The sequence below is a fragment of the Macrobrachium rosenbergii genome, chromosome 31, assembly GCF_040412425.1.
Source record: "Macrobrachium rosenbergii isolate ZJJX-2024 chromosome 31, ASM4041242v1, whole genome shotgun sequence".
Classification (NCBI taxonomy): Eukaryota; Metazoa; Arthropoda; class Malacostraca; order Decapoda; family Palaemonidae; genus Macrobrachium; species Macrobrachium rosenbergii.
This window is the reverse complement of record NC_089771.1, coordinates 24,507,168-24,530,482: the sequence shown is the minus strand read 5'-3', so window position 1 is coordinate 24,530,482 and position 23,315 is coordinate 24,507,168. Positions and strand designations below refer to the sequence as shown.

Below are 23,315 nucleotides of genomic sequence, written 5' to 3'. Positions count from 1 at the left end.
ACTCACTCTCTATCTCTCTTCAATTAAGTTCTTTTATGACACTCTAAGCAGTTGAAGTTCCTCTTTCCTTTTATCATTTAGGTGTTAAGGTTAGTTCAGAGTTAACACAGAGAGACCTCAGGATATGGTTTGCCATAAGGATCTTAAGAACGAGAGAGGCTCTATATCAGTCCCTCTAATAGAGACAAGTATGCTTATCGGCAACAAAAAGTTTCATAAATCAGTAGGGAATTCCCAAACGAATATCATTTATCTTCTTCAGTCTTCTTTCATGGGAATTTATGTAAACATCAAAGGCCAATTTATTAATTTATTCACAAATATTAACAACATAAGAGAGCAGTAAAAAATCAGTTTGAAATATATATGAAAAATTCCTCTTCATTGGAGAGAATAATAAACAGATTCTAATGACTAATATCACATCTGAACTGAGACAATACAGTGGTTTGTCAGGTACGTACAAAAAATACAGTATTTTATCTACACAGGCATCTTGCATATTACTGAACAACAGTACAAATTATATTATACATACATATAAGGAGATAGGTGTTATACAGATACAGAGAATTGTTTTTGTATAGAATCACTCAGTGCATTCATTGTCAGTGTCAGTCACTGTCCTAACTGGAATAAAGATTCCACAGTCTTTGACGTAGCATTTCGTAACTGGTTCCAGCTTAGCAGCAGCTTTTATGACGTGAAGACCTTGCGTGACGAAGCCGACAACGCCTACAATGTGGTCTTTATTCCTCCCTAGGATGAAGTGGAACTTGGTGGAGGTGTTGCTGCCCACAACTGCGCCCAAAGTCTTCATGCCCTTGTACACAGTGGTCCCCCAACTGTGTTCGATATCTGGAACTATGGTCTCGCCCCCGGAGCCATCGGGCATATGGTAAAGTCCCCCACTCAAATATCCTTCCTCGTCCTGGAAGAACCTGGTGTTCCTGAAGGAGACGTCCTTCTTCCCAGAGCACATCAGGAACATTTGCCGCTCTAGAGCGCCATCCCACCGTAAATGAATGAACACTCTTCCTTGCAAGGGCTCTCCGTCAGCCTCCAGTTCCAGAAACACCGTCTTGCCGGGATTTTCCAGCAACGTTTCCATGAACTTGTACTGGAGAAGGAAGATGGATGATTTAACAAGTGTTTTTACGAAACATAACTAATATTTCTCCATATTACTTTGATAATTTCTCTGTGAATTTTATTGCTCTAGCTATGCAATGAAATCTTTAAAAAATGTTAAACAGACTGGACACAATATGAACACTAGAAACACAGTAACTAATTTTTAAGCAAAGACTGAAGTCAGAGACTTTTTATACATCAGTAACTTTATAAAAAGCTGTCTGAATATTGATTGTTTCCTATTATTCCCCTGAAAAGGCTGCATTTGTACTTACTGGCAGAGCAACACCATCACTGGTGGCTTTCGCTCCAGTGCACTAGAAACAAAAGTGTTTGGTCTTTGAGCAATGCGGGGCCCATCTGTGTCTTCCGTTCTCTTATGTTGTTGCCTTAAAGTGGTTCCCTTCCCTCAGCTAACCTTTTGATCTCCTGGAAAAGAGAGGCACATTCTTACAGTCTTCTTCTAGGTTTTTGTCGCTGGAATTCACATTCCAGTCACTGAGCGTCACGTGTGTGTGTGTGTTTTGTGTGTATGAGCTTGTCGTACTAAGTTATAATTCAAATGTACTTTTATACCTAAAATTATGTATTTTATGCAATCTCTATATGTTTACTTGCTGTATATGCTGCTACTTGCATGCAGGTAGATAAAAGCAATGGAAGTGAGTTCAAGTCTTTTTCTTTCAGTATATTTTTGTTTTTGCCTTGGAATTTTTGATTCTAACTGGTCTTCCTCACCATTCTGAAATGTTCCATCATTTTGGGACAAAAGCTAACACAGTCTATTTTTTTCCTTCTCGATGATGGCCTTCAGCTCCTCTTGAAGTCAAAGCCCTTTGCAAGAACCCGCCATAACGTCAGGAGCATTTGTGGCACGAAATGAGCTCAGTCAACTTTCCTTCAAGCGCCCTTTGGCCTTTACTCCACTTCCTCGTCATTTTCACTCCCTTTTGCCAGCAAGAGGGTTTGAGTTCTTCTAGGCAAAGATGACTTCTCTCCCAGTGCAGTGTTTGAGACAGAGTCATGCATTCCATATTCCAGTTCGGAAGTCGTCCTTCATGGTCTCGATCTCCTTGAGGACGTGGGCAGTAACCCTCTTCGTCTTCGTTCTGACTCTTCTGTATGGCGTCGGTAAGATGGATGACCCTACAGGTGCTAGGGAGAGTTGATGGTCCCTAGCACTGTGCAGTTTCACAAACCCACGAACTGCAAGAGAGGCAGAACAACACTTTGGGGCTGTCATGAACGACGCACTTCCCGAGGTCTTGCTCGTTGTGATACTGGGAAAAGTCAGCAGACAACATAGTACTATTTACGCCACCAATTTTAATTTCTTTGATTCCCACAGATCGGCTGACTTTTAATAGCTGGTAGTTCACTTGCAGTTCGCCATTCTTGCTTCTTTGATGTGTTTGAAAGCATTCAGGGCAAGGTTTTCCACCTGCAAGCAATGCCTCTGCGCAAGGAGTGCAGAGTGTGTGCCCACATGAAAGGTTTTTTGGTTGGCATTCATCACTGAAGTTGCTGGAACATCCTTGGCATCTGAACAGTGGAACCAGCCCCTAAAACAATAAAGTGAACAATTTAAGAAAAAATCCTGACTAGCATAGAGAACCTGAAATGGTTATTCTTTCCGTTAAATAAAGACCTAATTCTTCAATTCGTTGATCATTCTTCTACAGACCTGAATCTGTTCTCTCTTTGTGTGTGTCTGTGTTTTAGGTGTAAGGTAAAATTTCTTTACAGCTGCACCCTTCGTATTTTACTCCTGTAGCTGTTTCTGTTGTTTATGTAACTTGTTCTATAATATATTTCATGTACTTTTTATCCTCAGTTCCTAACCGTAAGCTAAACATATTACTTTCGTTTCTATTATATTCACATTCGTAGCAGTATCTTACTTATGACTATTAAATACAAACCATTAGCCTAGTCATTTAGGTAATCGTTATTTCCTTATATTTTATGTATCTTAATGTTATTTTATATTATTTTCCCTCCTTCAAATATGTCAGGATCTCGTCTGTAAAGCTAACCAATGTTTACGTTCTTCTTCTCAGACTGAACATCGTGAACCCTAGACCAAAATCGTTATATGTTGTTGCGTCATGTGTACACTTTCCTTCTTTTCATTTCCCGTTATTGTTGTTCTTATTATCATCATCCATTTGTCTTCCCTCTTTCAGGAGTCAATTATCGTTTTATAAAACGTATGATATACAAAAATTAAAGTTCACAAATGTACGTCTTTTCGTAAACGTATTGCCTAAACCCAGCGTTGCATGACTCAGATGATCAGACGCCCACCAGTACCAAGAGCTTAGTGTCATTATTATTATTAAATAAGATATACCTTACGCCGTAAGATATATAGAAAAGTATAAACATTAAAGCTTCGATATGCTCCGCTAACCCGTCACTAAATAAATAACATATCTCCTAGAGAGTGGTTTGAATATCTGAAGTATATCGTTTTCTATCTTACCTCTAAGCTGGATTTCCCCGTATCTTCAGGAATGTCCGTGTAACTTGGGAACACCGTGTTGACATAACCTAACATATTATCGAGCACCATGGCTAAAGCAGCCATCTTGCAGTAGATTTCCTTTTCTATAAGAGTTTATACTTTCAGGCGGTCGCACATACACACACACAGGACAGATATCCTAAATTCTCTGCCGGTGAGAAGGGTTGGTAATATTTTTATGCGCGCCGATCCGTGGGATCATGCGGAGTGACTCATATGCACTACGTTTGAGAAACTTCGAGGTGACGTCACTGTTGGAACCTGTTAAATCAGGCTACGTAGAAGGAATAATTCCTTCTCTATGTACTTATATATATACTTTTAGGAATATATAAGTAAAATAAATGTATATAGCAACTCATAAGTAGGTCTAGGAACCTGTAAATCATCCGAGAAAATCGTTTTCTGGTGAAAAATGCCGGTAACTTACGATTACGTGACGTTGTGCAACATTCCACCAAACAAAATCATTACTGTCTGAACGCTCTTGACAACGATTGCTAAATTTACGTTAGGAATGATGATATATATATATATATATATATATATATATATATATATATGTATATTATGTATATATATTATATATACACACATACACCGAGAGAGAGAGAGAGAGAGAGAGATAGAGAGGATTTTCAATTTCATTTTATGCTGCATTTTAGGTGTTAGTGAACTTTGCTCTTTAAAAAGTTCGTTGTGGAAGCTAGGAATAATGAAAGTATTAATATTTCAATCCTTTATTCTCTTCTAATTGCCAATAACGGCGAATGGCAGCTTATTAGGGCAGCGTTGTCAATTTGTTCTTACTAATAATTTTATATATTATTTGCAGGTATGTTATAATTATAGAAGGAATATCCATTTCCCTCAAAGGAATATTTCCTTAAAGAATCACAAGGTCTTCAATTGCCTTATTCTGATAAAGAGAATATATATATATATATATATATATATATATATATATATATATATATATATATATATATATATATATATATATATATTTATATATATATATATATATATATATATATATATATATATTGTAACGAAATCCAGATTTTTCCTCTAGAGCCCAAAATTAATTTTTTATTGTTATTATTTAAGGATCCTTTTTCCAGACTAGCTCAGTGCCAAATACCAGGCAAGAACCACAAAATTCACAAAGTAAAATAAACTCTTAAAGAGGCATAAAAAACACTAACGTAAATTTAACAATCAATTTATAATTTCAAAAACTCCATACAACAGAAAAAGTCCCCGAAAAGCTGCCTTGAGGAACTAGAAAAATACTTATACAAACTTTACAAAAATAAACACTTAAACTATCAAGCGCCTACCTAACTTTTATACCTAGAGTTGAAGGGAAAGAAAGGCGTAAGAGGTAGAAAACCACACACTTACCCGAGCATATGACAGACGGAGACACAGGCAGAAATAAACCTTTAGGCCCCGAGCACACTAGCCACTCTTCGGCGCCACAAGTGGCCGCGCAAAGTGGCGGGCCAGAGCACACTAGCTTGAAAACAATGGGAACCTATGGGAGAAAATATCCCCGTCACAAAACGCAGCCACTTGTGGCTCTACAAAGTCGCCAGTGTGCTTAGGGCCTAAACCTAATTTTTTTTTACAAATAATCACAGGATAACATGGTACACCTTACAGGTCCATAATTTCCCGAAGCGATGATAAGACGGAAACTAAGAAGTAGTGAAGATATTTATATAAATGGCTGTTTCATTAAGGATCACTGAAGGACCTCTGAAGTGAAAGGTCCACTAAGGCCCCACAAGCACTAGCCACTCTGTGGCACCACAAGTGGTCACAGCCCGGGCCAGAGCACACTAGCCACTTTTTAGAGCCTTGATTGGTGACCATATGTGGCGACCCACATGTGGTATGTTTTCACCCCGGCCACATGTGGTCGCCACACCTCTACAGTTTCCTGCATCACTGATTAGCAGCCACATGTGGTCGCCAGAGGTCGCTAGTGTGCTCTCACCAGCCACAAACGTCACAAAATGCGCTGTTTGTGGCAGGGACGAGCGACAGTTTGCTACAGTTGCGATCCACAGACACAAGTGTGATCGGCAAAGCTTGAAACAATGGGAACCTATGGGAGAAAATATCCCCGTCACAAAAACGCTGCCGCGGCGAGGGCTCTACCAAAGTCGCCAGTGTGCTTAGGCCCTAAAGGCGTCCATACACCAAGGGGGGTCGACAGGTTCACCACTAGAAGGCCTCCTGACGACTCCAGGAGGTCAGACACACGGCTAAAGCCAGCAGCAGTGGCAAGCAGCAGTTCAAAAGCAGCAGGAGTGCTAAACAGAGTGAGCCAAAACCAGTCCATTGGGACCTCTCAGTAATGACAAAGGCTGCAGGGGCGGGAGCACAGGACTTCCAGTAGAAAAAGCCGTAAGAAAAAAATACTGAAAGACCTCTGTCGGGGAGCCGATACTCTCTCTCCACGCTGCCCACACACACCCAGCACTTAAAGTGCGGGCCAAGAAAAGAGAGCAAAAGCGTAATCACGTAATGGGCAGCTCAACAAGTGAAGCACTGAAAATGGTAGACCGCTCAACAAGAGACAGAAAGAAGAGAGATCCAGTGATTAAACACTATACAGATAACCAAATACAAAACCTTTGCCGGGGATTAAAGAAAGTTCCAGGGAAACTTTTCATGACTTAACCAAAGCTTAATACAAATATATTTATGAAAAGCCATGAACAAAATATTTAAAGCAGTTCTTACAATCAAGTATATATATATATATATATATATATATATATATATATATATATATATATATATATATATATATATATATACATATATATGTATATATGTTGTTACGTCTTCCCAAAGCACCAACTAGCCAAAAATGCTAAATTTAAAAAGTTGAAAAATAAAAATACAGTGTATTGCTTTGCACTGCCTGACAAGGGAGGGTGAAAGGAATATTGGCCCCTCCCATTAATTACACCTGTACATCTCCCCCACTTCCTCTCTTTGAACAGGTGACTATGGGAAGCCCTTTGTTTTCAGGGTGCGAAGCCTGGAGGAGATTAATTTGCGGGTGAGAGACAGAATAAAAATAAACCAGATTAAGAGAAAGGTGTGGCTCCTGTAGGAACACTTGGAATGGGCTTTCCATGAGGTAACCCACATTTCTAAGAATGGGCGCGCATAGGGGAACGACACCAACACCATCTACCCAAGGAAAGCCTCGTAACCCCTGACCGAGGTCTTATAAGGGCCTCGCCGAAGGAACAAGAGGTAGAGGCATAGCTGTACGCGAGTGAGACACATCTGCCCTTTGCATTCCTGCTCCTTCAGAGAGCCATGCCCCTACCACGTGGTCCTATTTTGTAGGGGGCCTTAGTATTCTTGCCAGTAAAGCCCTTAGCCCTCCTCTGCCACCACTATCCTCACTAAAGCCACCTCTTCTATAAGGTACAGTGATCTGTTACAAAGGTTCTTTCATTCAGTCACACTGTTTTAATTTTCATACTAAACTTCCTTATTTTATTTCTAAGTGCCAGTATTTCCATATTAACCTTACCTTGTTAGGGCAGTGTTATGTACACGCCTGTGCTTGAATAATTACATGAAATCCTGTGTTCAAGGCATCCTTCGCGCCCTCTGTTCCTCGCCTTGTCGTATGCATATTTTACTGTGTCATCACTGGCTTTTATTCGAAAATCGCTCTGTTTACAGGGGGTTTGTTAGCCATGGAAATCTCTCTTGACTGCGCCTTGTATCAGCATTGTCACGCTGCGCCAACGGATACACCTTCAAGTGTTCCCGTTATAATTAACCTCTCAGGCCTTGCATGCCTGATTAGTTCATTCCATGTAAATACTCGTAATCTTAAACTTATCCTAATTTGTTTACTTGCAACTACCTTGTGAGTAGAGCGCTCAGCTCAGTTAAATTCCCCCTTTTTCTTTGTTTTTTTATGATTACCTGAATCATGCAGTCAGATAATATACCAGTGTTGAGTAAGTAACGTAATCAAATTTTGAGTCTATAACTGGAAAACTCGTGATAAGCATTTCAGGTTAAAATCGTAATATATATTATATATATATATATATATATATATATATATATATATATATATATATATATATATATATCTCTATATACATATACTTTTACTGTATTATTTTCTTTTTATAAAAATATGCATTTGACATTGTGATTACATTAAAAAGATATTCATTTGAGGGAAACTTCTAAATACAATTTACTTCCTTCTATAATTACAATGTTACTGCAAATGAAGCATGCTAATTATTACTAAGAACAATGTAATAATACTGTCTTTATCAGATGCCAGAGTGATATGCGTCAAAGTCCAGATCAATATAGAAATCGTTGCGAGGAAACGGTTCTAATTCGCACCAGTTAAAATCCCACATATTTGTTCATTTGTTTTCATAATTCAAGGCTCATGCTGTTGCTAAGTAGATCTGACAGTGAGAATTAGCATATGAAAAGTCCCAGTGTCATCAATACAATATATAAACAGTAAGGAGAAAGTGGAGTTCACCCAAGAAAGAGAGAGAAATCAAAAGGAAGGTATTCACTAGACAACACGTCACCATGTCAAGAATGCGGTTCCTTCAGCTCGGATGAAAAATCATCTGACTTTGCCAGAGACGTATGAAATTGAAACAAAATAAATTATTGTCCTTCTGGACAGTGCAGTGGGCTAGCATGGACAGCTGTGCCCACTGGCTGGCGTGGGAGATGATCGTGCTTTACAAGTAGAATTTTCAAACTAATTTCCTATTTGACTTTAGGCTTTGAGTGACAAGCATTCCCGATAATACTGTGAAATCGAGATGTTTTGCGGTCACTGTGCACGGTTTAGATATATATACATACATATATATATATGTATATATATATATATAACATATACATATATATATATATATATATATATATATATATATATATATATATATATATATATATATATATATATATATATATATATATAATCAATAGGGAATTCCCAAACGAATATTATTTATCTTTCTCAATTTTATTCGTGGGAATTCATATAAACATCAAAGGCCAATGCATTAATTTATTTACAAAAATCAATAACATAAGATAGCAGTAAAAAATCAGTTAGAAATATATAAGAAAAATTCCTCTCCATTGGAGAGATGTATAAACAGATTCTAATGACTAATATCACATCTGAAATGAGACAATACAGTGGTTTGTCAGGTATATAAAAAAAATACAGTATTTTATCTACACAGGCATCTTACATATTACTGAACAACTGTACAAATTATATATACAAAAGGAGATTGGTGTTATACAGATTTTGAGAACTGTTTTTGTATAGAATCACTCAGTACATTCCTTGTCAGTGTCAGTCACTGTCATGTCAGTGTCAGTCACTGTACTAACTGGAATAATGATTCCACAGTCTTTGACGTAGCATTTCGTAACTGGTTCCAGCTTAGCAACAGCTTTTATGACGTGAAGGCCTTGCTTTACGAAGCCGACAACGTCGTCAATTTCGTCTTTACTCGTCCCTAGAATGAAGTGGAACTTTGTGGAGGACTTGTAGCCCACGACTGCACCCAAAGTCTTCTTGCCCTTGTGCACAGTGGTCCCCCAACATTCTAATAGGTCTGGAACGATGGGCCAGCCCTTGGGACCATTGGCCTTGTGGTAAAGTCCCCCACTCAAATTTCCCTCTTCGTCCTGGAATAACCTGGTGTTCCTGAAGGAGACGTCCTTCTTCCCAGAGCCCATCAGGAACATTTGCTGCTCCAGAGGGCCATCCGCCAGTAACTGGATGAACACTCTTCCTTGCAAGGGCTCTCCGTCTGCCTCCAGTTCCAGAAACACCGTCTTCTTGCGATTTTCCAGCAACGTTTCCATGAACTTGTACTGCAGAGAAAAGATGGCATTATTTAACAAATGTTGTTATGAAACATAGCTAATATTTCCCCTTATTACTTTGGTAATTTCTCTGAACTGTATTGCTCTGGCAGTGCAATGAAAATGTAATTCATTTCTGACAGAACAGATGCATTATGAACAGTAGAAACTCAATAACTAATTTTTAAGCAAAGACTGAAGTGCAGAGGCTTTTTATACATCATTAACTTTATAAAAAGATGTCTGAATATTGATTGTTTTCCTATTATTCCCCTGAAAAGGCTGCATTTGTACTTACTGGTAGAGTAACACCATCACTGGGTTTGCTTTCCTTCATTGAGTGCGTAGAGCAAAAAGTGTTTGGTCTTGAGAGCAATGCGCTCCATCTGTGTCTTCCGTTCTCTTGCAATATTGTATAAAGTGGTTCCCCTTCCCTCGGCTAACCCTTTGACCTCCTGGAAAAGAGAATTACATTCATACAGTCTTCTCTAGGTTTTTGTCTGGAATTCACATTCCAGTCTGAGTGTGTGTATTTTGAGCTATCATCAATCATGTATGCCTCACTATACATATACCTGCATGAACACTATATTTATTTATGAAAACTCTACTTGTTTACTAGTTTATATGCTTACTTGCATGCAAATGTGTTCTTAGCAATAGACACCAGCAATGGAAGTAAGTTCGAAATCTATTATTATTGATGTAACATCTTTTGTGTTGAGGATTGCTAATTCTAAATTTTCCCTCACCATTCTGAAATGTTCCACCATTATGGGACGGGTGACGTCAGCCTTTCTTTTTCCTGAGTGATGATGGCCTTAGCTCCTCTTGGAAGTCAAGTAGCCTTTGCAAGAACCCATCATCCTTCAGGAGCATTTGTGGTGCGAAATGAACTGTCAGCTCCTTCAAACGTCCTTTTGGCCTTCCTCTCACTTCCTCGTCATTTTCCTCCTTTGCCTAGCAAGAGGTTTGAGTTCCTCTTAGCAGGCGAAGATGACTTCTCCTGAGTGCAGTGTTTGAGACAGAAGTCATGCATCCCCAGCCAGTTCGAAGTCGTCCTTCATGGCCTCGATCTCCTGAGGACGTGGGCAGCAACTCCCGTACTTCGTTCTGATCTTATGTATGGCGTCGGTAAGCTGGATGACCTACAGGTGCCCCTAGGAGAGTTGGATGGTCTAGTACTATGCAGTTTTCACAAACCCACGAACTGCAAGAGAGGCAGAACAAGACTTTGGGGCTGTCATGAACGACGCACTTCCCGAGGTCTTGCTCGTTGTGATCCTGGGAAAAGTCAGCAGACAATATAGTGCTGTTTACACCACCAATGTTAATTTCTTTGATTCCCGCAGAGCGACTGACTCTTAATAGTTGGTAGTTCACTTGTGGTTCTTCATCCTCGCTTCTTTGATGTTTTTGAAAGCATTCAGGGCAAGGTTTTTCACCTGCAAGCAATGCCTCTGTGCAAGGAGTGCAGAGTGTGTGCCCACATGAGAGGCTTTTTGGTTGGCATTCATCACTGAAGTTGCTGGAACATCCTTGGCATCTGAACAGTGGAACCAGCCCCTGAAACAATAAGTGAACATTATTAAAAATTCTGATGAGCATTGAGAACCTTCAACTGTTATTCTTTCTGTTATTCTTTCCATTAAATAAATAAGGACCTAATTCTTTAATTCATCATCATTCTTCTTCAAACTTAAATCTGTTCGCTCTTTGTGTGTATGTGTGTGTGTGTATATATATGTCTTTTAGGTGTAAGCTAAAGTTCCTTTAGAGTTGCACCCTTCCTATTTTATACCTGTAGGCTACCGGAAGCATTTCCTTGTTTATGTGACTTATTTCTGTAAAATATTTCGAGTAATTTTTTATTTTTAAATCCTAACCATAAACCAAACATATTACATTCGTTTTTATTACATTGTATCCACATTAGAAGCAGTATTCTTACTTATGACTGTTTAAATACAAACCGTTAACCTAAAACGTGACTTGTTTTAAGTAATCTATATTTCCTTATATTCTGTGTATCTTATCGTTATTTTCTACTGTTTCCCTTCCTCTTGATGTCTGAGGATCTCGTCCGTAAAGCTAACCATTGTTTACCTTCTTCTTCTTCTCAAACTGACTGTCTTGAATCCTAGACCAATTCTCGTTACTCATGTGTAGACTTCTTCTCTACTTTTTCCGTTATTACTGCTGTTATTATCATCACCCATTTATCTTCCCTGTTCCAGGAGTAACATGACGTTTTCGAAAACATATCATATACAAGAATTAAAGTTCCCAAATATACAGACGCCCACTAATACCAAGAAGTATCATTATTATTATTAAATATGAGATACATACCTTATGCCTTAAGAAATATAAAATAGTATAAACATTACAGCTTCGATAAGCTCCTCGAACCTGTCACTATATAAATAAAATATCTCCGAGAGAGTGGTTTGAATATCTGAAGTATATCAGTTTTTATCTCACCTCAAAGCAGGATTTCCTCTTGTCTTCAGGAATGTCCGTGTAAGTTAGGAACACCGTGTTGACACAACCTAACACATTATCGAGCACCAAGGCTAAAGCAGCCATCTTGCAGTATATTTCCTCTTTTATGTGTTCATAGTTTTAGACGCTCGCACCCACACACAAACACACACACATACACACACACACACAGGAGAGATATCGGTTCACTCTCTAGACCGAGTGAGGAGCGTTGATATACTTGCCTGAGCTGTGGGACCTGCGCGGGTGACTGCGCCAGGTTTGTGATGTCAACGTTGGAACCTTTTAAACCACGTTACGTAGAAGGAATAATTCCTTCCCTGTCTACTTATATATATACTTCTAGCAATATATAAGTAAAATAAATGTATATAACAACTCATAAGTAGGTCTAGGAGCCTATAAATCATCGGAGATAACCGTTTTCTGCTAAAAAAAGCCGGTAACTTAGCCGATTGCGTAACGTTGAGCAACATTCCACCAAACAAAATCATTACTGTCTGAACGCTCTTGATAACGATTGCTAAATTTACGTCAGGAATTATAATTATATATATATATATATATGTATATATATATATTATGACGGGACTTGAGTGAATCTTACCTGGTGGCTAGGTGTGGGGATGTTGCTGGTCTGTAATCACTCAATTATCCCTCATAAATTTAAAATATAACCACCAACAAAAAATATTATTCTTTTGTCTGCTTCACTATTGTTTATTTTTCACCTCTATTTTAAACCACCTCTATTTTTAACCACTTTTAATCACCTCTCCAATCCAGCAGGATCTTAATTAAACACTGAAGACAATTGTTAATTTAATACTTAAATAAATAAACTTAAATTCCAATATAATTACTTTCACACATAATATCACAAGGTTCTAGGTAATTTGACTCTGCAATTTGACTCCGGTATTTTGACTCCAGTATTTTGACTCCCGGTAATTTGACTCCCGGTCATTTTGATTCCCGGTAATTTCCTCCACTTTCCTTTCTTTTTCGTTGAATATACTTTTAATCTTTCTTGTTTAGTTCAAAAAGATAATTTTTTTTTAAGAAAAACAAGTAGATACATATTAACTAAGAAATGAAGAAAAACGAACCTCAATACTAAAGCCATGTTAACATCTTTTATTAATACAAAGCATGTATGTAATATCTAAAATGGATAAATATAATCATACCAAAGTATGAGATAAGACTATATACAAAATTGAAACCATAAAAATTTAAAAATTCAATAATGATGCAGGTTATGAGCTATTGCTCTCAAGAATTCAGTTTATTTTGGTCGCTGTATCGCTCAATGATTATCTGCAGTCGCTTGTTTATATCTGTATACTACTTCTTTTTCTCACAAATCTCGCCACCATCAAATTGAATCTTTTTCAATTGCGCCAAGTGCTCTTCCTTTTTTAATGCAGTAATCAGCTTCCATATATTTGGATGGGTACAACTTAAAGAGCTTTGCAAGGCATTGTGATAGCCCTCTAAATGGTTATTTGTGCGAGGCATCTCGGAATCCGTTCTTAAGTGAACATTCCAAATATCTATAGGAAACAAAGGTGGTGTTCTGCGTTGTCTAACTCCTCTACCTCGCAAACATCCTATGTACGATATTTCATAATAAGACGCTAGTTCTTGAGGAAGATCGTCATCGTCAACAAGCTCTTCGAATCCATCAAGCACATCACTTGGGGGAAGAAAGGCTAACGCAGAAAAACATCTTATCTTAATGCTGAACTCATTGTCATGATGGTACCTATCTTTGAAGCCAATTTCACATACTTTTCTGTAAACACTTTGAGATAAATGAAAAAGACAACATGAAACGGAAGCACTTGGAAACACAGATTTGAAACTATTAATGTGTGCTTTTTCAAAATCCATCATGATGCTTACAGGGTTCAGTCCTGGCCGTAATTCCTTAAGCTGGTTAAAAAGGAGGTTGTAAGATTCTTGTTTCTTGTTTGGCAGCAGTGCAAATAATCGTGGAACACTGAGTGAACCCACTTGAATATGTAGCGTGTACAACTGATAGAATATAGATGGGGAACACTTGAAGGTTCCATCCCCCGCCCAGTGTTTTACATTAACTAAGTCATCAAGGCCTTTATTTGTTGCAAACACAAGTAGTCTATCTTTATCAGATTGCCCACTATCAAACTGCAAGAAAAGTTCACCACTATCAAGGAACTTGTATTCATCAGGTATCTCGTAACTATATCGAGTGTGAGGGATTGGAGGAGCGCTTACTTTTGCTTGACGCCAGTTCCTTATATTACGACTTACACGCACAGTTGAGGGCATAAGAGCCATTTCATTTTCATCAAGCTTTTCGCAAAGAGACGAAATTAATGAACGAGAAGATTCCTGGCAGGCAGATGCCTGTGATTTTAGTTCAGCTAAAGTTTTACGCACTTTCGGTTTAGAAGCACACGAACTGTGATGATGTTCACCGACGTTCTTGATTATATCATAATCTTCATCATGCGTCATAGTGTGGACTCGAGCTTTGCAGGACTTGATTTCACATTTCCAGTAAGTCTTGGATCCGTCACCATTTAGTTTATGTTTCTCATATATATATATAGTTCATGTTATCCACAAGTTTCTTTCCTCCCCGGGTGCTGTTAAAAACATAAGGCATGGTGACCGTATATTTCCTTTTAAAGTAATAAACAAAGAAGTAAGATGTTGATGTGGACTGGTAAACCTTGAAGAGTCGAAATACAAACTACAAAGTGGTAGAGATAGTTTCAGTTAGTCTCCATAGAGCGATAATTTTAGTCAACTACCTAGCGTGCATGTAAATAAGCAATTCTATTACTAAAATTATGTACTTTTACTTGTTTCCTGTTTCGTAAATTTTTGTTTTGTTTTTCTTCTTCTTTTATCTATTTACTTTTTTTAGACGGTAAATGATGATGATTATGAAACTGAGAATTAACAGAACCTTTTTCTGAACTAAAAAGAAAGATTAAAAGTTGTATATTCAACGAAAAAGAAAGGAAAAAAGTGGGAGGAAATTACTGGAATCAAAATGACCGGGAGTCAAATTACCGGGAGTCAAAATACCGGGAGTCAAAATACCGGAGTCAAATTACCGGGAGTCAAATTACCGACCACCTATCACAAAAACACTAATTATGATAAGCAAATGAAAAAGATGTTTTCAACACTGCACTGAATAGTTCTCTCAAGAAAAATACAAAATTACAAGTGTAACGAAGGCTAAGGAATGCAAATATAGCTGTATGACTAAGTTAAGGAAAAGAAACCAAAGATAATGTAGAATAGTTAACATAACTAATAATAGATGGCGTTGAACATTAAACACCTGATAATTTCATAGTTACACAAATAATTACAGATTTTTTTTTACAAATAATTGTGACGTTCCGTCATAATATATATATATATATATATATATATATATATATATATATATATATATATATATATATATATATATATATATATATATATATATATATATATATATATATATATATATATATATATATATATATATATATATATATATATATATATATATAATAGCGAGAGGAGCAAGATACGCTGTGCGGGGTGGGGGAGGGTAGTTGAAGGATTCCCCGTTTAAACATGCCTGCCAGTTATGAACTGGGTCCTCCGTCTTAAGGACTTCTCTTCTGGTGTTTCATTGACCTCATACAAATCAACGTTGCAATACCTGTGGTCTTCATCGCCACTGATAAATAATGTGACTTCAAGGGAATAAAAAACATAAAATTCCAGAAACTTGATAAAGTGGTAAAAATAAATTGACGATACGTTATAAATTTTCAAACGACCAGCTTCCCCCCCGAACTTCAAAATATCCTCACCGAGAACCCAGGAAAGACGGTAATTACCTTCTTAATCAATGAACTCTGAGAAGAAACAATTTCTCAAGTTCCCAAGGTTGGGGCACTGAACCGGCGCAAAGTGCTACACAGAAGCTGATGGCAATAATACGAAATACACTTTTCCCTGAATGAGTTCTTGGCATGGGAGAATTTTGATACAAACTAAGTGATGCAGAGTACGACACACACACATAAATTTTAATCATCTGGAAAACAGAAATAGAGTAATAAAGAACATTCTATTAATGGGAAATTAAGCTGCAATGATTTTCTTATCAGATCTTCCAAGTAAATACTTCCTTCCTCTTCTGGAGAGGACACTCCCCTTCAAGAGTGCCCTCAAAGAACTGGGCTCCATAGGGAGACTTTGGTCCTCACCTTTGAGACCCTCACAAGCCCTGCTTCCCCAGCCTGGGAGGATACCTACCTTCCTCCGAGGAAGCAGCCTCGGGGTGTGACCCTTCCTTTCAAGGCTGCCCTCAAGAGAATGGCGAACCTTGAGGGCATTTGAGCTTCATCCTTGAAGTTCTTGGGCCCTCTCCAGGCCCGCTTCCCCAGCCTGGCAGGATACTTACCTTCCTTCGAAGAAGCAGCCCCTGGGTCGGACCCTTCCCTTCAAGAATGCCCTTAAGAGACTGGCAAACCTTGGGGCCTTTTGGGTCCCATCCTTGAAGTTCTTGGACCCTCTCCAGGCCTGCTTCCCCAGCCAGACAGGATACTTGCCCTCCTCCACGGAAGCAGCCTCTGGGTCGGACCTTTCCCTTCAAGGCTGCCCTCAAGAGACTGGCGAGCATTGGAGGATTTTGGGCCTCATCCTTGAAGATATTGGGCCCTCTCCAGGCCCGCTTCCCCAGCCTGGCAGGATACCTACCTTCCTCCGGGAAAGCAGCCTCTGGGTCGGAGCCTTCCCTTCAAGGCTTTCCTCAAGGGACTAGCCAGCCTTGGAGGACTTTGGGCCTCATCGCCCAAGTTCTTGGGCCTCTCAGGCCTGCTTCCCAGCCCGGCAGGATACCTACTGGCCTTCCTCCGAGAAGCAACCTGGTCAGACCCTTCCCTTCAAGGCTGCCCATAGAGACTGGCGAACCTTGTGGGCTTTGGGCACTCATCCTTGAAGTTCTTGTGTCCTCTCAGGCGCTTCCCCCAGCCGGCAGGATGCCTGCCTTCCTCCGAGGAAGCAGCCTCTGGGTCAGACCCGCACCCTTCAGGCTGCCCTCTAGAGACTGGCCAGCCTTGGAGGCCTTTGAGCCTCAGCCTGAGTTCTTGGGCCCTCTCCAGGCCCGCTTCCCCAGCCTGGCAGGATACCTGCCTTCCTCCGAGGAAGCAGCCTCTGGATCAGACCCTTCCTTCAAGGCTGCCCCAAGAGCTGGCCAGCCTTGGGCCTTTGAGGTCTCATCCTTGTTTCTTAGGCCCTCTCCAGGCCCGCTTCCCACAACCTGGCAGGGATACCTGCCTTCCTCCGAGAAGCAGCCTCTGGGTTGGACCCTTCCTTCAAGGCTGCCCTCAAGAGACTGGCCAGCCTTGGAGGACTTTGGGCCTCAACCTTGAATTTATTGGGCTCTCTCCAGGCCCGCTTCCCCAACCTGGCAGGATACCTGCCTTCCTCCGAGAAGCAGCCTCTGAGTCAGACCTTCCCTTCAAGGCTGCCCTCAAGACTGGCCAGCCTTGGAGGACTTTGGGTCTCACCCTTGAGGTTCTTGGGCCCTCTCCAGGCCGCTTCCCCAGCCTGGCAGGATGCCTGCCTTCCTCGAGGAAGCAGCCTCAGGTCGGACCCTTCCCTTCAAAGGCTGCCCTTAAGAGACTGGGCAGTCTTGGGGACTTTGGGCCTCATCCTTGGCGAAGTTATTAAGGCCCTCTCAGGGCCGCTTTCCCAGCCTGGCAGGATGCCTGCCTTCCTCCGAGAAGCAGCCTCTGGGTTGGACCCATCCCTTCAAGGCTGCCCCAAAGACTGGCCAGCCTTGGAGGACTTTGGTCCAATCCTTGATTTCTTGGGCCCTCTCAGGGAAGAGGTCAGACCCTGGCAGGATACCTGCAGCCTTGGAGGAAGGAAGCAGCCTCTGGGTCAGGACCCCTTCCTCCTGTCTCTTTGCTGCCTCTTAGGGCCTAGTTTTCCTTGGAGGACTTTCTGTCTCTGAAGGCAGATTCTTGGACCCATCTCGGAGATTGTTCCCCAGACTTTGGAGCTCGGCGCATGCGTGAATGGCATTTCTCGTCCTTCCTCTGGGAGACTGGGATTCAAAATGTCTTCAAGAAATCCCGAAGGTTTAAGGATCATTTCAACATCCGATAACCATTTCCTGGAGTTCTTTTCTGGCCCGCTTCCCCAGTTTCTTTGCTTTAGGAGTCGTCTTCTATAGACAGCCTTGGGAGATTCCCACCCCTACTGACGATGCTGCCCATTCAAGGGATTCTTCCTTGCTTCTCCGAAAACACAGGTCTCATCCTTGAAAATCTTGGGCCCTTTCCAGGCCCGGTTATCTCCACTTTTTCTTCTGCCTTCTTCGAGAAGCAGCCTCTGGGATCCCTCTCTTTCAAAGGCTGCCCTATCTTGTTTCCATGCCAGGACTGACTTTGTGGTAATTTGGGCATCCAAAATTTCTTGGGCCCTCTCAGGCCTCTACCGTTTTGGCAGTATAAATTCTTCTTTCATCAAGGAACTGTCTTCCTCTTCTTCGGACCCTTCCTTCGTTATTTCAAGATTGACTAGCCATCCTTGCGTCAATAAGTGACAATAAAACTCTTGAGCTGCTGAATAATGGCCCAGAAAGCAGGAACCTCGACTTCCTGCTCCGAGAAGCAGCCTCTGGGTCGGTAAACAATTGTCCCTTCAAGGCTGCCCATTCTCTGAGACTTTTCCTCTGGAAAATCTCTTTGGAGTCGATCTGAAGTTCTTCCTCTCAGTCCATTTTAACCTGGCAGGATACCTGCTTTCCTCAAATGTTGTCTCTGAAGGCTTCAAGACCCTTCCCTGGAGGATCCCTGAGACTGGCCACTGTAGGACTTTGGTGTCTTCAGTGCACCTCTGAGTTGTGGCCCGCTTCCCCATGAACTGGCAGGATTCCTGCCTTCTGCGGAAAAACAGCCTCTGGGTCAGATATTTCCCATCAGGCTGCAATGATTCTTTCCAGCCTTGCAGAGGACTTTGGGTCTCATTTTCTTGAATTTCTTTATTGGGCCCTATCAATATTTTAAAAGCAGGATACCTGCCTTCCTCCGAGGAAGCAGCCTCTGGTTAAAACCTTCCCTTCAAGGCTGCCCTCAGAGACAGCCAGCCTTGGGGACTTTGGGTCTCTCGTAACCCGTTTCTTGGGCCTCTCAGGCCCGCCCCAACCTGTGGGATACCTTCCTCGAGAAGCAGCCTCTGGGTCGGACCCTTCCCGTAAGGCTGCCCTCCGAGACTGGCCAGCCTTGAACTTTGTATCTGGAACAGTGATGTATATCACCAATATAAATTCCATATACTCAAAGACAAACTTCTGGCATATATTCCAGATATATATATATCATAAATCTGGCATATATGTATTATTGCATTTCAAATATGTATATAGCATTTGCTCAATCATCTGATATATATATATATATATATATATAAATATATATATATTCTCAGAAAGTCTATATATGATCATCAGTCATATATGGCATATTTTCATATATATATATATATATATATCCTATATGCTCCAGTTTTATATGTATTATATGAGTGGCATATATATAGATATATATATATATATAATATATAGACCAGGCCCATTGCATAGCTCATGCAGTTCAATGCTATATATATATAACAACTCATATATATAAAGATATACCATTCCCATTTATATATATATAAAACCAGGAAGAATGGTTGATATGCTGCATAGTATATATATATATGATACTGGATATATATATATTTTTATAATATATAGGAGGGTGTGGTCTGTCCCCCATACTGCGAATTGGTACCACTATATATATCGACCACAACCATCATGTATATATACATACTCCTTCATACATATATATATATAACACTGGACAGGAAAGACAGCAACTAAATTTGCACCTATATATATATCGGTGCCTGATATATACACATTCGACATCTCACCATTCCTTTCATACAAAGAACCCTGTATATATATATATATATATATATATATATATATATATATATATATATCTATATCATATATATATATATATATATGTGTATCATATATCAATGAATATCTACATATATTTATATAACCATCTATATATATGTATATATATACATATAGATAGATAGATAGATAGATAGATAGATTCTGAACCCTGGCCAGATATCCATAATCCCGACAGCCAATCTGGAAAAGAGGATGGCGATGATGATGATTTTCGCTACATTTAAGAGTATTTCTTTAAAAAAAAATGTTTGGTGGAATAAAAGCTTTCTGGCAGCAATTTCACCCCAGGGAGGACAAGATGGACAGGAGCTCTGGTGATTATAGATAGATACATCTACATAAATATGTCAGCTGCAAGTATATATAAGTAGATGCATATATTTTATATACAGCATATACTGACTATATATATATAAGCATAACAATATATAGAGTTTGATACCTTGATAGACAGCAGAGTCCACAGTTCCACTGTGTGTGTGTGTTGTGTGTGTGTGTGTGTGTGTATACACTGGTTTGTGCGTCTGTGCGTTAATTTTCCCAATAGTTAAAAATAAACATGCTTACCCTAGAGTTCAAATTTCTGTTTCCTGAAATGGTCATCACTGGCGCGCCAGTAATCAGCAATGGCTCAGCTCAGGAAAATGCGCTGACCTTTTGTTTTTTAGAAGATGGAGGTGGCTGGCCTCCATTGCCATTGATCCACCTTATTAAAGGGAGATTGGGCTGACTGAAGATCCGTCAGCACTCTCAGAGAGAGAGATGGTGATGGCTGCCTCCAGAGATGATTAAGTTTTTCGCATATGAAACAAGTTATAAATAAGAGTTTTTATGGTACAACATCAAATTATAATAGTAGATTTTTGGAGGACTGGAAGTAGTTTCATTGGCATTATTTAAATAAAAATTCTTTTCAGGAGGAAGAAATAAGTTTTAAGTCTTCAGTGACAACAAAGACATTGCCCCACCCCAATATTCCTGGAAAACCTTCTACAGACATACTTTGGAGGCACTTGTATTTCAAGTCAATCAGACTCTTTATGCTTGTCAATGAATCTCCTTCATATTCTAAAAAAATAACTGACTTCTAATAAAAAAAAGCTGCTCCTGTAGAACAGTCAAAGCATCAACATGTCATGCTATGCCTGCAGCTACTTATCCTCAGAATTTTCAAGGTGTAGGTTGAGGCCTATACATAGATTAGTTCGCGTTTAGTCCATATTTCTCTTCTTTCTTTTTTATAGTTACAGTCTGGAACACAATGTTGTATGTGACTTATTATTACTATTTCAGTTGAAAATATCTTGGTGAAAGCTGCATCTGTCATGAACCATGTATTCATTAAAACAGTTATCATGGCGCTGATTGAAAAACTTTGTATTTAACCATTTTATACGCCATCTTAGTTTAATTATTCATTTAGTAGGGTTTTCAATAAAATTTTTATTTATTTTATATTCACCACATATAATATTCTTAACCTTATTATTGAAAATTAATGTTCCTGAATTATTTTGCTTAAAACTTTGCATACTTGTTAATAGGCTTCATATTTTTTTATATTTGACTTAAAAAAATGGAATAATGTAAAACTTGTTATTGAATGTTTATCTGTTATTGATTTATTTTGTTTAAAGCTTTGCATATATGTTCATAGGCTTCATAATTTTCCTTATTTTATATAAAAAGTCATAAAATATAAGTAAATTGTATAATAAATTTAGAACGATATGAATATAATTTACAATTTAGTCAATGAAGCATATACGGTAAAGCAACGGAATAAGGAAAGTGAAAATAATAAGTGATAAAGCCATGGGTATTTAAAATGGTAATAAGCATAATAATATTTTCGAAATTTGTTGATTTAGTAAAATAAAATAAACCAATGCAATTATCAGGATATAATTTAGCTAATTATCTTTATTTTAAAAAAATTATAAAGCATATTTCAAAGACTAAACAATTTATACATATATCCATAAAATAACAACTCAAAATTTCAAAGCAATATTGTTAATGGGTTATAAAATGTTATGAACCCGTTCCTGCAGCCTAACTAGTCCATCAGGAAACAATATATTGTAGAAAGCACAATACATTTCATACATATTGGTCGCGGCTACGGTCCTGGATTTCGAAATATGAAAGGTAAAATTATTCAGAAATTGTTTAAAGTGAAAGTTGAAATGGGACAGGAACCAATATCATAGACAAAAACTTGTTTGGCTGTTTTTTGTTTTTGGGAAATAACCATTAATATTGACTGCTAGATCTCAAACTGTATAATATATATATATATAAATATATATATATATATATATATATATATATATATATATATATATATATATATATATATATATATATATATATATGTGTGTGTGTGTGTGTGTGTGTGTGTGTGTGTGTGTGTGTGTGTATGTATGTATATATACATACGTGTACATACATGTATATATGTGTGTATATTTATATATATATATATATATATATATATATATATATATATATATATATATATATATATATATATATATATATATATATATATATATTTATATACATCTGGAACCAGTTTGATAGACAAAATTGTTAGATTTATTTGGGGGATAATAAACTTTGAGGCCCTCACCAGGCCTGCTTCCCCAGCCTACGAGGATACCTACCTTCCTCCGAGGAAGCAGCCTCGGGGTGGGACCCTTCTTTTCAAGGCTGCCCTTAAGAGAATGGCGAACCTTGAGGGCATTTGGGCTTCATCCTTGAAGTTCTTGGGCCCTCTCCAGGCCCGGTTCCTCAGCCTGGCAGGATACCTACCTTCCTTCCAGGAAGCAGCCTCTGGGTCGGACCCTTCCCTTCAAGGCTGCCTTCACGAGACTGACGAGCATTGGAGGATTTTGGGCCTCATCCTTTAAGTTCTTGGGTCCTCTCCAGGCCAGCTTCCCCAGCCTGGCAGGATACCTGGCTTCCTTCAAGGAAGCAGCTTTTGGTTCAGACCCTTCCCTTCAAGGCTGCCCTCAAGAGACTGGCCAGCCTTGGAGGCCTTTGGGCCTCTTCCTTGAAGTTATTGGGCCCTCTCCATTCCCGCTTCCCCAGCCTGGCAGGATACCTGGCTTCCTTCGAGGAAGCAGCCTTTGGTTCAGACCCTTCCCTTCAAGGCTGCCCTCAAGA

The 23,315-nt window shown here is 39.1% G+C and overlaps 1 protein-coding gene across 2 annotated transcripts in view; it reads right to left on the bottom strand.

Moving 5' to 3' along the window:
• Window positions 1-296: 296 nt before the first annotated feature.
• The window catches only part of LOC136855423 (uncharacterized), a 49,983-nt gene continuing 26,964 nt past the window's right edge, over window positions 297-23,315 (bottom strand). Inside the window, exon 4 of one of the 2 annotated variants that reach the window (XM_067132425.1) lies at window positions 297-1,120. In XM_067132425.1, coding sequence (XP_066988526.1) covers window positions 590-1,120 — 531 coding nt within the window. In that variant the 3' untranslated portion in view covers window positions 297-589. Of the gene's footprint in view, window positions 1,121-8,909; window positions 9,593-23,315 lie in introns of those variants that run through there. The other variant, XM_067132423.1, reaches the window with a different exon arrangement.